Source organism: Cynoglossus semilaevis, chromosome 11 (genome assembly GCF_000523025.1).
Source record: "Cynoglossus semilaevis isolate Cse_v1.0 chromosome 11, Cse_v1.0, whole genome shotgun sequence".
Taxonomy (NCBI): Eukaryota; Metazoa; Chordata; class Actinopteri; order Pleuronectiformes; family Cynoglossidae; genus Cynoglossus; species Cynoglossus semilaevis.
In genome coordinates, this window is record NC_024317.1 from 6,908,477 (window position 1) to 6,924,199 (window position 15,723).

Genomic DNA, 15,723 nt, shown 5'->3' on the forward strand with positions numbered 1-15,723 from the left:
TTTGACAGCACTGATGGCTGCAGAGACAAAGAAACCAAACAGGATGCAGACAAAAAGGACAGGGCTCACTTGTGTCCTGAGCCTCAGCTTCACGGGTTTACTAACTGCCCGCTCACTTGTGTCCTGAGCCTCAGCTTCTGAAACTGAAAAGTAGCCCAGTGATGCGGTGACAGATCATTAGTCAGCGATTATTGGGAACATGGTAACAAACACAGAACTCTCTTAAAACTTAAATTGGTCGAAAATCATTTAAAAGTGATTTGCTTCAAGTATTATTTTAGGTTTTTTTGTTTGATGTATTTTAGTTTTATTAAGTAAACCTTGAACATTTTTACTGATCAAATATAAAATTCATACCTAGACACATAAATAGATTTTTTTATTATATTAAATACGATGTGCTATTTCACATCCCTGCGTCTAACACTCACACACACAAACACACACATATGCTGAGACTAACATCAGACAGGCAGCGCAGATGGAGTCGGTCACAAATAAAACAAAAAGCAAAGTCAAATGTGTGGAGAAAAATCCTGCACAAAACCTGCAGAACAACCTCAGGGCACCCTTTGAAGATGCAGACGGATCAGTGAAAAAGCAGTAAACCTTTGTTTGGAGTCAACTAAAACTGGTTTTTGTGCAGACACTGTTTGGATGAGGACTGGGAAGAACAAAGAAAAAGGGATGGGCTGCAGTTACTTTCCCCTCCCCAAAACCACCTACTTCTGCTTACTGTCAGACAAAGGAAATTATACAGAATGCTGTAGCTAATTTGATGTTTAGTCTACAGTCCATCAGCAAGGACGAGATTTACACAGGTCTTATTTTTGTGTTATTTAATAAAAAGGTGACTGTGGGGTTTTTCGTAGCTTGAAGGTATTTGCAAATTACTCATAAAGTTGAACTATGACCTATAAATAATATAAATACATAGTTCTGTATTTTAGCCAATGATGTTGCAAAAGGGTGTGTCATAGGAAACTGTTAGAGACATGGACGAAGACAGACACATCAGACAGACAAAGAGGAAATTGGTCAGTGAAAAAAAAGGCGGATGCTGTCGCCTGTTGCTATGGTGATTGGGGTCAATGAATGGTTGCCATGGAGCTGCGACTCTGTATTCTGGTAAGGGGATATTTTTGTGTGTACAGACGTGTGTGCAGTCTGGACTCATCAGTGAAGTCAGATGAAAACGTACAGTAACTACATTATTAATGACAGAGTCTGTGTTTGAAAATGTATCAAATCTTCAAATGGGTTGAAAAAGCTAGACTGAATGTCCGCAGTGAATCCAGTCAGTGATTCCACTAATGATGAGATGATAATAAAACCCATGGATTTCTTTGAGAAGCCTCAACTTTGACTATCGACATCATAAATCCTAAATTTCCCAAAGGGAACTTCTGAGGGAATAATAAAGTTCTATCTATCCATCCATCCATCCATCGATCTATCTATCTATTTTTATCTATCTATTTATGAGATGACATATAACATATGGCCTTTACAGGTGTGGTTACCGTGGAAACTGTGGCCAAACACAGCTGTGATCTGATCTTGGCCTTCCAGTCCCAGGTTAGCTCTTGTTCGTCATCAGAGGACTTTGTTGTTTCCTCTGCACTAAAGCCTGTGGTCTGAAGCTCTGCTGATGTGAGTGTGATGTTCTTTGACACAATGAGTCTGTGAGCCAAGGGGTCTCATACGTGTCTCTGAGCTGCTAGCCCTGCTTTGTGCGTATGTATGTGTGTGTGTGTGTGTGTGTGTGTGTGCTTTGTGCACTTTTCCCTTGCGTGAGGACTTAGGTCTGGAAAGCCACGCAAGCTTCACACTGGAGTACACACAACGTGGAGGACCAGAATAGTGTCCGTGCCCTCGTGTTGATGGATAGCTAGGCTTATGGGAAAACACGTGGAGCAAGTGCACGTGAAAATCCCCTCCCCCCTCCTGCCTCCCCCACTGCCTTACTGAGGATGATGTCAGACTCTGTATACAGTATGCTGCTGCAGGCACCAAACATCATCATCATCTCTAAATCTTCATCATCGGAACAACTGCACGGAGTCTGTTCATTCATGAACGACTCACAGGGTGACACTGGTGACACCAGTCTGAACAGTCACATACAACGTTACATCTTGGCGTCTTTACACAGCCGTTGGACCTCGAGGCATCATCCATGATCCGGCTGTGGAGTCAATCGTACTCCATTTCACTTCAATCTTTCATAACTCCCTGGTGTATTTATCCATGGAAAATGTGTAGATGAATACTCTGCACCGCAGGAGACATTCAGAAGGATAAATAGGGACGAGTACACATCGTGAAGCACAAGTAGTTCTTTTGTTTTGATTGAAGTCAATGAAGACGTTGGCAGAGATGGCTGCAAAAACACCTGTATATGTTATTAGGGAGTTGGATGTTGCCAAAATATATTCTGGAGAATTATAAAGTATTAATGTTTTCACACCAGAAACATCACAAATAATGCAGGGCTGCCTTTAAGATCTAAAGAAGAAGAAGAAGGAATGTCAGGTTTATTTAAGGGTTAGCTCAGGTTTGGGATTTTATTTTTTACAAAATATTTGAAGGCAGATCTCCAAAGAACAGTTCTACTCTGTAGTACTCCAATGCAGTACACTAATAACGAAGCTGAGCACTAGACCTGCAATAAAAAAGGTACATTTTTACAAAAAACAAAAATTGCATTAATAATAACCTTGGTTAAAAAAAGAATAAAGTTATTATAAAGTTAGTTAATTAAATTACCTTTATTGATCCCAAACTGGGGAAATTCTTGTGTTAACGGAGCTTATGATCATTTAAACATCTGTGTGACATTGAACGTGCCTGGTTCAGTTTTTAAAAAATGATGCTTGTTCATTCTGAGTGTGTTTGTGTGTGCGTGCGTGTAAATGCCACTAATGGTTCAATTGAGATGCACCACATGAGGAGCTCTAATCCAATATATCAGATTGGCCTACATAGCTGCTGGTATTGTTTTAGCAGAGAGACACAGTGGATGACTGACTGTTTTCTCTCGTCACGTCTGTTTTTCCAGATCTCGTTGTCTCTGAAACATCAGACATCAGCTTTATAAACAGTGTGTTCTCTCCACTACAATTTAAAATGCTCAGAACATGTGGTAAAATGCTGAACCCACCATGTACATGCCATTTTGCTAAAGCAGCAACTGTAAAAAAAAAAAAAAGAAGATAGAAAAAGCATGTGGTGTCACTCAGCAGCTGATCTGCTCTTGTCTGCACGGATCAGCTGTGAGGGTGGTTTTATGAGAATAAGAGCTGGAAACAAGGGTGTGGTTTAGCTGACAGTATGTGATGAGGTCATCATCTACCAGGTTTTTTGGGGGGTTATGGTTGACATGTTCCAGCAGATTTAGGGTGTGACTCCTGTTCCTGGCTCCACTCTGCTGCCCCGGTAAACTCCAGCTGATCCTGTTTAAATGAATTCATCAGAAGAAGTGTGAGTGAAGAGAGACCTCTCTAGAACTAATGATCACACATTTACTTTGTTATATTGTAGTTTAAATAATGGATTGAACAGATGGAGATGTTGACCCACAGACTCCCTTTGAAACAATGGCAATTGTACTTGTAAAACACAACATTTTTATTGCTACACTCTTGCAACAACTTAGGGTGAAAAGTACAGCTGATTTTTTTTTGTCATTAAATCTTTTTTGTCAAGACCAAAACTAATGTTGCCCAACTTTCAAGTGTATTACTGCCATGTTTTGTATTTATTTTCCAATTGGAAAGCCTTTTTCTTTATGGTTTGACAATTTATTTAATGTTTCTTTACAGCCTACTATATCTGACTAACTTTACCTTCTCTTCTCTTTTTTATTTTGCTAAAATGTACTTAAGCCACAATATGACATAAGGTATATTAGACATGGACATAAAAGTCCAAACTAAGGATTTGTTTATTTTTAAATATTTGCTTAAGCCCTCCCCCATTCCAGACATTCAGTTATATTGTTCTAGATCATGTCTATTCCCTAAAACATTGTGACATGTGAGACATGGTTCTCTACAATATTTATAGCGGTGAGACAGTCCACTATAAAACATTTGTTACATGAGTGAAAACAAAATCAATTTGATGTACTGAGTCAACCTTTGTGTCCCACACGCAGAGGAGTTGCCATAACAACTGACCCTTTAAATGTTGTCCTGATCGTCTCTGCACGTACGTGTGCATGGACAGAACTGAAGACACTGCACGGAGCAGAAACTGGTTCGACTTCCTGTCCTTTAAAAGCCATCAAATCTACTGACGCATATTTGAAATGTTAAGTAAGACATTTGACAGCACTCCTATGTGTTCTGCATCATTATATTTAAATAAAATGTTTAAGCACCTGAGGATGCCGAGTGGCTGTTGCTGCTTCTACGCACTGTATTTATCTCCTACCTAAGCAACAGTCCGTGTCTCTGCATGATGTCATTTATTGATTTTGCAGCTCAGCCGTGGCGACTAATCTTTCAGAGCGATGCGTTTGTCAATCCAGTCATGAGGACGGATGTGCATCTGTGGAGATTGATTGCAGCCTGAATGGCAATGGGGGATAAATCACACACAGTGTAATGGGCGAGGACGGTGCTGCTAATGTTTTTTTGTACAGTCTGCATCATTGCTACAGCTGATGCTTTCAGTGGATTTATTTTAAATGATGCTTTTATTTCTCACTTTTTTTGTGAATAAAATCCGATTTCAAAAACTCTCATTTTATTATTCCTTGCTGCTACTTTCACAGATAAAACCGGGGAGGCTTTACGAGCTACTGTATATCAGTGCCTAACAACATTTTTCTACTTATGTGGAATACCAATTCATTCACTTTATTACTTTGTCCTTTCTCTGCAGGGCCGGCATTGATGAGGTGGAGACAGATGTGGTGGAGATCGAGGCGAAGCTCGATAAGGTATGACTCATGCTGCACATTGTTTTGCTTGTTAAAAGCCCAGTGAGTCAGAATAGGTCACATGTAATGATGGGACTGCATATATCTGGGAACAGTGAGTCTCACCTCAACGCTCAGCGTATGGAAGCAGAATAATAGACTCTGACGACAAGAAGATCATCTTTCTGACAAACAAGTAGTCTAGTGGCTTCACTGCTGTTCTCTTCTCTCTCCCAGTTAAATGTCAAGGTTATTTAATTAGTCAAATTAAATAACCAATGTATTAATCAGAACACTGGCAACGTAAGTTATTAACTCGCACACTGAGAGTCACATATGAGGGCCACAGCGGTAGGTGATTGTTGTGCAAAACATCAGAATCATCAATCATCTGATGTAATGACTGTAGGTCAGGCCAAGCTTTTTACTTTAATTGTAATATCAGTTAATGGCTTTCATAGTTTTTGTTCACGTAGTATAGCACTGAATAAAACTTTAAAGCACAGCTGATATTTACTTGAACCATAATTTAACTGGCAAAAGGACAAAAAGACTGATACAGAGACCTGAAAGAGAGCAAAGACCAATAAAAAAATGCAATCCCCCTTTTTGATCATTTACTGTAACTTGTGTTTTATGGGTATGGGTCACGATATCCTGTAGAAGGTAAATAAAAACAAATCCCTGTTGCTGCTGTTGTTTTCTTCAGGTTTGTTCACTTGTGTAGCCCTAAACAACACATCATGAGAACACATTTCTGTTCAGTTTTGTCAGATAGCATCACTTACAAAGCGGTCTCTCAAGTGTGAAGACGCTGCAGCAACAATAGCCAACTGTCCCTGGGAGGAATCCACAAATGAGATAATGCCTTTTCAGTTAAACTAATAGACTTCAGTCAGACATCGTTGACAGGATGTGAAGGAGTCGATGGAGCAGTGACCGCATCCTTTAACATTTTCTCCCTCCTGTTCTCCTGTGTAAAGGCGTACATGGTGTAAGACTTCCTGTTGGGCAGATGATGACTCACAAGTGTTCATCTTGTGTATAATAAAAACCACATTATCTTGAAAAAATACAAACTGCTCATATGTCTAAACAGGATGTTGTCATGATCGTGACATTTTCTCACCTTTTTATTCCGCCATCTTACTGTCCATTCTGCCCCCACAACACTGTGACGTCTCCATCAAATCTGCATGTGACCCATCGAACACAAAAAACACACACAAAAACATCTAGTGATTTTTTTTTCTGCCACCGAGAGCTCAGGACATTCAATTGACCTCTAACCTCCAATGGAAGGCCCCATAAAAATCACTGCAGGGCGCCATAGAGAGAGAGGTTTCAATCAGGGTGATTTGTTCTGTTCACCAGGGGTCCTCACACTCGCCTGTGAAAATGCTTTGAAGCAGCCTGAGGAATGGTTTCACAGCAGTGAGGGTGAACACTAAAAGGTGTGTGTTGAGAAAAATGACATTAATGGACCAGCCTGCAGCGACGCAGTGTCTGTTCTCATGTGGTAGAGGTTTCTGAAAATGTTATATATACATATTATATTTTTCTTTTAATTTTATTCATAGAATATATTTGGCAATTTACATTAATACAGTTGAGAAATAAATGTCAAAATCCATTCTAATTTGTGCAGGTGCTGAAATGCTGTGAAACCTAGTTTTGTACTGTGTCATAAGTCAAATAAAAATAAGACCACGATGTACAGCCCCACCTTTGTTAATTATCCAGTTAACCAATAAATTATCCAGACCCAGGTTTCTCTGAAATGAACCAGAACCCCAAAAACTGGTCTTCTGTTGTTAGACAACCCCAGACAGTTTTGGTGAAAGTGGAACTCACGGCTATTACCCATCAGCAATGTCTTTTATCATCAATTATCACAGTCAGCTCAGTCATGTGGTGCCAGAGGTGATGGACTGAGGCAGAGGAGGCCCATGTGTGCTTCCACTCCATTACTCAACTATCTCTGACAGATACACAGACAGTGCCGGTATAATGGCTGTGTTCAGGCCCTCAGGACTTACTAACGTACGGCCACCATGAGATCATTATCCCTCGATTAGCCAATTGTTAACAGATATGTTGCCAGACCAGGCAGGAAGCAGCAGCCTTGGCCTAATGCTGTTTACCGGATTCATAACCGTGTCAACTGTGTCCACAGAAGGAGATACACAAACCCTGTGTGCTGCGTAACCGTAAACACACAATGTGTTTTTGTTCATCCAGGTCACAAAGGTCATATAATGAGACCAAAAGATGCTGAGTGGGGGATTAGGTTGAGCAGACAGTCTGAAATGACCATAGGTACTAATGTGATGGTGGATGGATGGATGGATGGATGAAAGTTTGGATGGATGAATGGGTGAATGGATGGGTGGATGGATGGATGGTTGGATTTTTTTTAAATATATAGAGCCTGTTTCTTCATATACATTATGTCTATTCACGGTTCTTGGCCTTATTGTGTTATTTCTGGTCTGGTTTGTCATCTGTGGTCCGTGCAGTATGAAGGTCCTACAGTCGGCCTCTCATCACAGCACAGTCACATGGCAACAACCTTGGGAACTTCGGCACTAAATGAAATAATTAAAGGTTTATAGCCCTCACGCTTCTGCTGCCACAACACCCTCCACCACCACCACGACCACCACCACCACCAGCCACTCATACTCCCACTACTCTACCCTTCACCCACACACATCTCCTGATTCTGCTGTATACACAGCTGGGTCAGGACAGCAGTAATGACAGTGTACCACGCTGCAGCTTATCATATTCCCTACAAAGTGGGAAAGTGTAATGGTTGCCAGTTTATGTGGCTGGATCGTGTTTAAAAGAGCAGATTCTTCTGCAGTGAACCCTCTGCACCTGGTTGTACTGTGTGTGTTTTTACAGAGCGGTCTCTGCCACGTGTGTCTGCTCTTACTTACATTATATGCTAATATCCGTAGCTATGTCACCTTGGGCTATGACCCGTTGCTTTTCTGAACAAAACAGAAGAACAGTTTCTTTTTTGCAGGTTGCAAAAATTGACTGAAACATTTTAAATTTGGGAAACACTGTTTTTCCTTCTAAATTCTGGACGCACATTTCATTTTGTTAAATAACCCTCTGACTTGACTTGAATTTTAAACCAATGTGTCCTTTTCCTCCTTGCTAGCTGGTGAAGCTGTGCAGCGGGATGATCGAGGCGGGCCGGGCCTACGTCAGCGCCAACAAGCTCTTTGTTAATGGCGTCAAGGACCTGTCCCACCAATGCAAGAAAGAGGAGATTATATCAGTGAGTTGAAATGACATGGCTGAACTCTGACAGAACATCCGTCCACCCTTCCTAACACCCCCCCCCAAACCCCCACCCCAAAGAAATGTTTAGTGGTCAACCTCTAAGCAAGTTGCCTCTCATGCATTCCAGTGCATTCCCCTCAGGAATAATAAAGAGAAGCTCAGTGTAAACAGTATTGTCCAGGCCCAGAGTCCTCTGGATTTTTTTTCAGATTTTGAGAGACGTGACCACATGTAGGCAGGAGGTGTTTACACAGAGGACTCACACGGGTAGAAGCAGCGAGATCTGACACATGCTTTATGGTTTTCCTTCAGGAAAACATTTGGACTTGGTTTCCTGACAGTATCAGCCTGGCAGCAGCAACAACACAGACACACAGTGAACTGTTGAGTCTTAAAACTGTGACTTATTTATAATGGGTGTTTGTCCATGTGTGTTTTGTCCACTTTATAGGAATGCCTTGAAAAGTGCGGTGAAAGACTGCAGGAAATTGTCAACTACCACACAGTAAGTTCTTCTCTCACTACACGGTGTTTAAGTCTATCAGCCAGAGGGTCAGGGGTTTGATCCCCCTGCTTTTATCATTAATAAAAATGTAAATTTTAAATTTTGAAAATTAAATTTTGAGTGGTTTTTAGCCAGTATGAAAACGTATGTTCTCGTAGACTGTTCTTACACTCATATGTTCTCAAACATAAACAAAATACATGTTTGTAAAACAAAACACTGCCAAGGATGGGCCACATGTAGGTCCGTATGTGTCGAACCCTTCAAGGTTTAGTCTTAGACCTCACCGTGACCTCATCTGCGATGGTGAATCTCACAGTTGTCAGCATAAACAGGCATGTCTGACTCAAAGCACATGTTGTCTCAATCAAACCTGGAGTGAAGTCACTTTTCTTATGCCCCAGACTAATTATACAATTTTACACCCTATAAATCTGTCAAGGTGATTTCTGCATAGGTCAAAAGGCAAAATGTCTAGAATATTGATCATTAATGTATCTAGAGGGTAAATATTAAAGTACTCTAAAGCGACAGTGAGCAACAAGTTTTTTATCGATAAAAATTTCCCTCTGAATCATTTTGACGGTACACTGATCTTGCAGGCTGTTATATTTCCATCTGCATCATGAAGTCTGCTCCTGCACTGTGTAATTTGGGTCACTGGGTGAGAACCCGATGACAAGCACATAACTTAATGAGAGCTAGAAAAACAAACTGATAAAATTAGATGCTGGTTCAGGGAGTTCATGACAAACTAAGGTCGGGTTTAAAAAGGTTGTATTTTATCAATTAGCAAAATCTACAACATAAGGATCGTGGTATGGCAACAGCAGCTTTGAGTTTGTATTTTTTCTAAGAATAAGGATTCTAAGGACAAAACTGGTCGCTTTAACACTTTCTAAAATTGACAAATTAGAAATTGTAAAAATGCTCTTCTTGCCCTGCTCCCTCCTTTCTTACCCTTCACTTAACCTTCAGCACAGGTGCCCCCCTCTTCCTCTCTAAGACCGAGGAATTAGACTGTGAAAATGGGCAAATTTAGAGAAAGAAGAGAAAGGATAGAGAGAAATTGGGTTTATTTTCGTGCGCACACTGACTGATGCATATTTCTGCACCTTCTCATCAGGGATTAAAGGAGGCATTGAAATGGAAATAAATTTCCTATCAGTCAACTATGTCTGCGTAATCCATCCACAAGTCTGAGCAGAGTCATAATTACATTGAAATGGGTTCAAATGGGTATTGCTGGGATTCGTCATTCAAATCTGTTAGAACCCTGTTGTGAGGCAGTGACTACAGCCAATGATCAGACTCCAGCCAAAATGACCCAGCATTATAAATGTACACCACATTAATTCCTTCAAATGCCCAATATCCAACTGGAGCATGTGGACAGTGGGAGACGCTGTCAGACTTGAAACCACAGGAGAGCACAGATTTCAAATACTTTTATTAACAGTCACAAATGAAGAAGCCAAAGAGCCAATCACAGGCAGTGTGACTAAGTGGAAAAAAGGACGGGAGGCCATCTTCCTCAAGTGTTGACTGGACCATCCTAAAGTTCTAGGGACCCATCATTAAGAAGGGCCCAAAGAAAGTATAAAACTGACATAAAAATTTATTTTTTTCATTAAATGGGAATATTAGTCAGCGTTTTATATAAAACAGCATCTTCTGGTTGGCTGTGTTAGGGTTGGGATTTGTTTTCATGGGGCCCAAAATCTCCCCTGACTCTACTGTAAACTTCATACACTGCATCATCTGTACTGCCATCATTTAAATGGTCCGAATGTTGAAAATTAAATATATTCCAAATGTAGTATTAATTCATGAAAATGTCTCTTTTTTTGGTTGGATAACTCTGAACAATAATCTAAAACAGATTCAGGTCGGACATTTAGATTATTGCACATGTGAGTGCAATATTTATCAGCTATAAGTGATTTCTGTTTTTAAATGAGGGACAGACATGGTTGGATATATTTTACCATCCTGGAAAGTCCCAAAAATTTGATCTGCTCAGCACAAGAGGGGGACATTCCGGTGATAAACAGAAAAATCCTTTTATATGGAGCATCACTGTTAGAGTTCGAAGGACCTACTGATGCAGCAGTGTGGTGACATAAACATGTCAGTGAAGTGACCTTTAGGAAACAGTCATCAACTGTGTCTGACCGAGGAGAGGTTGTACTTTTATTTTTAACACTCCTTACAGCAGTTATTGGATAAAACGACACAGCAAAACCCAAACCAGTGATGTCATCATGTTCTACATGAACGTCATATGGGTGGAGGCTCTCTCACACACACACACACACAAACACATATACACACAAAGAGAGTGTAGTTGGTCTATATTGAAAAACCGGGTATTTTATAGACTTTTTAATCTGGAGGCTGGGTTTTTATATACGATGTAAAATCATGGTGTAATCCAAGTGCACTTCTCTCTCTCTCTCTCTCTCTCTCTCTCTCTCTCTTCTGTCTCTCTCTCTATCGCTCNNNTTCAGGCAACAAAGTCATTCTGTTCCTTGCACGTGGCCAGGTTTTTGTTATGTGTGGTCAGAAAAAATTCAAATGCAGTACAAATGCATGTCTAAATGGTACAGAAGTGATACCTATTGTGCACAGGAATACCCACAGAGAAGAAGGAGCAGATCAAGGGGCAGAAGGGGAGCATGGGGGGGAAGAGGGGGAGAGGACGAATGGGATTCAGTTGACAGGAAAAGAAGTCTGGCATCCTGTGAGGCTAAAAATCTGTCGAGGCAGCAGCTGAGTGTGTGCACGTGTGTGTGTTTTATCCTCTGGCCAAATCTGTTGCGCTGATAGCTACACTGATAGTGAAAGTGAAAAATGTTGCCCTCTTGTGGTAAAATTGAGCTACTACGGAATTTACGTAATAACTTCAACTAATTAATCTGCTTTGCTTCGTGTTCTTATTACATTGTGTCTCTGATATACTCTGTTCACAGATTCTCTTCGACCAGGCTCAGCGGGCGATCAAGCAGCAGCTTCACACCTTCATCAAAGAGTACGTACCTCCGTGAAACGTCATACCTTTGAAACAGATGCATAGGATATATTCAAATATCAGAATAGGCATGTGACTACTACTATTACTACTACTACTAAAAAGCAAAAGAGATATCCCTGCTGTAAAACCCATGTAGTCACTTGGTACTGGACCAAGAACTGGAGAAAACTGGACTATCTTCAGATGCAGTTTCTAAAGCAGTGCTGGTCAGGGGTTAAGAGGTCACAGCAGATGTATTCTGACTTCCTGTAACATTTCATAATGTTTTAAACTGTATTCAAAAACGTGAACAACCAAACTAAAGATTTTTTTGTGTTTAGTGAACTGTCATTTAGTTTATGTGTTTAGAACTTAGATATTTAATGAGCTTTGAAAATTTAGTTTACAGATTAAACATTTCAAATAAATAAACTTTATTTATTCTACATGATGCATAAAATACCTCTTAACCCCCTGTCTTTTATTTTACTTCAGGGATATTCGTAAATTTAAGGACACTAAGAAGCAGTTTGACCGGGTTCGAGAGGACATGGAGCTGGCCCAGGTGAAGAACGCCCAGGCGCCTAGGAACAAAGTCCACGAGGCGGAGGAGGCAACACAGGCTCTCATCCTCAGTCGCAAGGCCTTTAGGCACCTAGCTCTGGACTATGTACTGCAGGTGAGAAAGGACAAAACATCCACACAAACTGCACATCCAGCCATGATGACAGAAAAAAATATACAGTAGCAACAGACAAATCATCAGTTTCTCAGTACATGTTAAAATATTATCAATATGATCTTGTTACTGTCTTCTTAAAAATCAAAATGATTATAAATTAATATGAAGCTGTTCAAAAGGCCACACTGGACCTTGTGTTCATTTTCTGCTCTTCTTGACCCTCATCTGATAAAAAATCAGTGTTTCCACTACTGCCCAGTAGGTGGTGCTGAAGCCAATGATTTGGCTTCTTTGTCATGTCTCATGAATGCAAGCCAACCAAACTACCAATAACTCTAATGCTAGTCTGAAATTGAAATGAATTGTAATCTACATTGTTTCCTTTTTTGTGCAGATTAATGTTCTTCAGGCTAAAAAGAAGTTTGAGATTCTGGATGCAGTGAGTACCTCCACAGTAGACCTGTGTCCTACGTGTATTATTATACATTATTATATACGTGTGTGTTACAGTGTGACCGTTCTCACTCTGAGTCTATGTTCGCTGCAGATGTTGTCCTTCATGAGAGCCCAGTACACACTGTTCCAGCAGGGTTTCAACATCCTGGATGAGATTGACCCCTACATGAAAAAACTGGCTGCTCAGGTATAGGTCCTCCAGACCAGAGCGTCATGCTCACATCACATGTCTGAACACGTGGACATGACAGTCCACTATGATAACATTTTATTCTATGCATTGTTTCTATCCATTCTTCTTCTGCTTTATTAGCTACACCTATTCTACTGTATGGACACATCCAAACGTCCAATGACACGGCAGCCAGTCACTGCAGTTAAACATATGTTAAAAATACATCTTTAACACTGAATTGAAATCCAATTCATTGTGAATATGGCAATGACTTGAATGTCCTCCACTCTCAGTTGATCTAACATATCCACTTCAGGAATGTGGCAGAACAAGTGATGTGAAAAATGGATGAGAAACATGAAAGCAGGCGTGTGATTTCACTGCGCACCAAACGCCGTGCTAAACTGTATTTGATCAAGTCATTGCAGCGTCATTTATATTATATAAACATACACACATTCAACAGTTATTTCAAATATAATGTAACTCACACTGTGCTCATGCCACGAAGCTCTCCTCCCTTCCTCTGCATATCCGTAAACCAACTTTACTGCCAGACTATGACACTTGACCTTGTGTGAGTGTGTGTGCGTGTGTGCGCGTGCACTTTTTATTTACTTTTTTCCTTTGTGGAGCCCTAAGTCTGACTCTATTGTCTGCTCCTCCGTGCAGCTGGATCAGCTGGTCATCGACTCGGCCATGGAGAAGCGGGACATGGAGCATAAACATGCCATCATTCAGCAAAGAGTGAGTCACGAGCACAGCTGTTCCTTCTCCTCTGTGGGTCTTAGTCCTACTGTGAGGGTGAAGTTCATTTGTCACGTGCACCTATTGTGTTCTAATACTTTCTGCAATGTCAGATCAAAATGCAGCTCTGTCAGTGTCAACGTAAAGGAAGTAGAGAATTAGGTCAAAGGAAATCGACACACAGTGTAATGTGCGGTGTTGTTTTGACAGTCTTTCTTCACTCAGTTAGAAAACGTGTAAAATGTCAAATTGAAAAAAAAACAAAACAAGCCAAATGTTTGGAGTTCCATGTGACCAGACAGATTTCAGCCACATTTGTTGAGTCTAATCTCAGTGATTTATTAAAAACAAATATTAAATGTTTACGTTCCAGAGGCTGTGACTCACCTTCATTCTTTGTTATTTTCAAGACCTTATTATCAAGAAAAAAGATAAGAACAAAAACAAATGACAGTGATTTAGTGACACCGCTGTCCCTATTCCCACGAAGTCGTTAAGATAAGATTATAGGTCTCTCATTTCAATAAATCATCCATCTGTTCCTCAAACAAATGCCAAACATGGCTGTTTTATCTGTCTGTTTGGCTAATTTCCTTGATCAGCATAGTTGCCAACTGGAGGCGCTCTGCCAAACACAGCACAGTTTTGTCCCTTATATAATGGTCTGTCTGCAACCTTAACTCCACTACTGTTTCCTGCGGGGCTTTAAAATGGCTGCAAACCACCCCGAAGCAACAAGCAGTGACCTTTCACAGTAACAAGTAGTGATATTCATTAATTAAAGTTCTGTTGTTGTTAATGATGCTTTTTCTTCCTTCTTTTTCTCTCCACATCTTACGATGACTTAAAACCCTGTGTCTTCGTCAGACTCTGATGCAGGTGAGATTTTTCTTCTCCATTAAACAAAGTCACACAGCAAAAACTCATCTCTGTTTTGATGACTGTGGTCACATACAGTACCATAACTGACTCTTTGACGTGTTTTGATCATTGAAGCTGCTGTGGAGACATGGCAAATAAAGATGGCTGCTGTCTTTAAGCAAGGCCTCGGTCTAAACTACATATCAAAGCCATGTAGAAAGTTTTTATGGCCCTGAACTCAAACTAATGCTAATGAGGAGCTCCACAAAGTTTCTTACTTTTAGCACCTTTCTCTAAATGACAAGCTTCTGTCATATTTTTTTATTTCTTTCTTACACACCATAGATATTTGGTTAAAATAGCAAATGTGCTCTTGACAGTTTGTGTTCTTAGTGTTCACATGAAACTACAGGTCGGCCCACAAAGAATAAGAGCGTGCGTGTGCGTGTGTGTGTGTGTGTTCATGGATCCTCTGAGAGATTAATTACCCTGGGCAGATACTTTGTGGTTTTACGATAGTTTCCTGTCACAACTGATTTTCCAGCACTTGTACACACACGTAGAATTGCGTGTGTTTGTATAACATTTTTACATCAGTTAAGTCAAGTATTTGGCTAGTGGAGGCTGACATCAGCTCTTTAGTAGGGTTACTAATCTAATACCAGGAACAGAAAGAATATTTACAGGACAAAGTCTTTTAAACAGTAATAAAAAGAGATGAAAACCCACTTAGTTATTCCTCTGTTTGTGTCAAAATGGTTGTTTTATCTGTAACTTTTCTGGAATCAGTATTAATATTTGACCGAGTATATAATACATAAACTGAATATCTTGACATGACACCATGTGTTGTGATGCTCCCCCTCCACCTCCCTTGACCCCCCTCACTGTGGTTGAAGTGATCTGTGCCACACCACTGATCACAGACTTCCTCTCTTCACTCTTTCACACCAGCAGCTTCTCTACGCTAGACATCATTATGGCCCCCAGGGGGGTTGTTGCCACAGCTTCTTCCACCACCAATTGTTGCTGCTGTTTGGCTAAAACCACCGAAATA

General features: G+C 40.5%; 1 protein-coding gene across 7 annotated transcripts in view; it reads left to right on the forward strand.

Annotated features, from left to right (window-relative positions):
• Positions 1-15,723, forward strand: part of acap3b (ArfGAP with coiled-coil, ankyrin repeat and PH domains 3b) — a 43,094-nt gene that overhangs the window by 14,131 nt on the left and 13,240 nt on the right. For all 7 annotated transcript variants that reach the window (XM_025059998.1, XM_025059999.1, XM_025059997.1 and 4 more), the window contains 9 exons: positions 4,891-4,948; positions 8,103-8,222; positions 8,679-8,732; positions 11,705-11,763; positions 12,241-12,424; positions 12,822-12,866; positions 12,975-13,070; positions 13,731-13,805; positions 14,673-14,684. In XM_025059998.1, the coding sequence (XP_024915766.1) occupies positions 4,891-4,948; positions 8,103-8,222; positions 8,679-8,732; positions 11,705-11,763; positions 12,241-12,424; positions 12,822-12,866; positions 12,975-13,070; positions 13,731-13,805; positions 14,673-14,684 (703 nt within the window). The remainder of the gene's footprint in view (positions 1-4,890; positions 4,949-8,102; positions 8,223-8,678; positions 8,733-11,704; positions 11,764-12,240; positions 12,425-12,821; positions 12,867-12,974; positions 13,071-13,730; positions 13,806-14,672; positions 14,685-15,723) is intronic.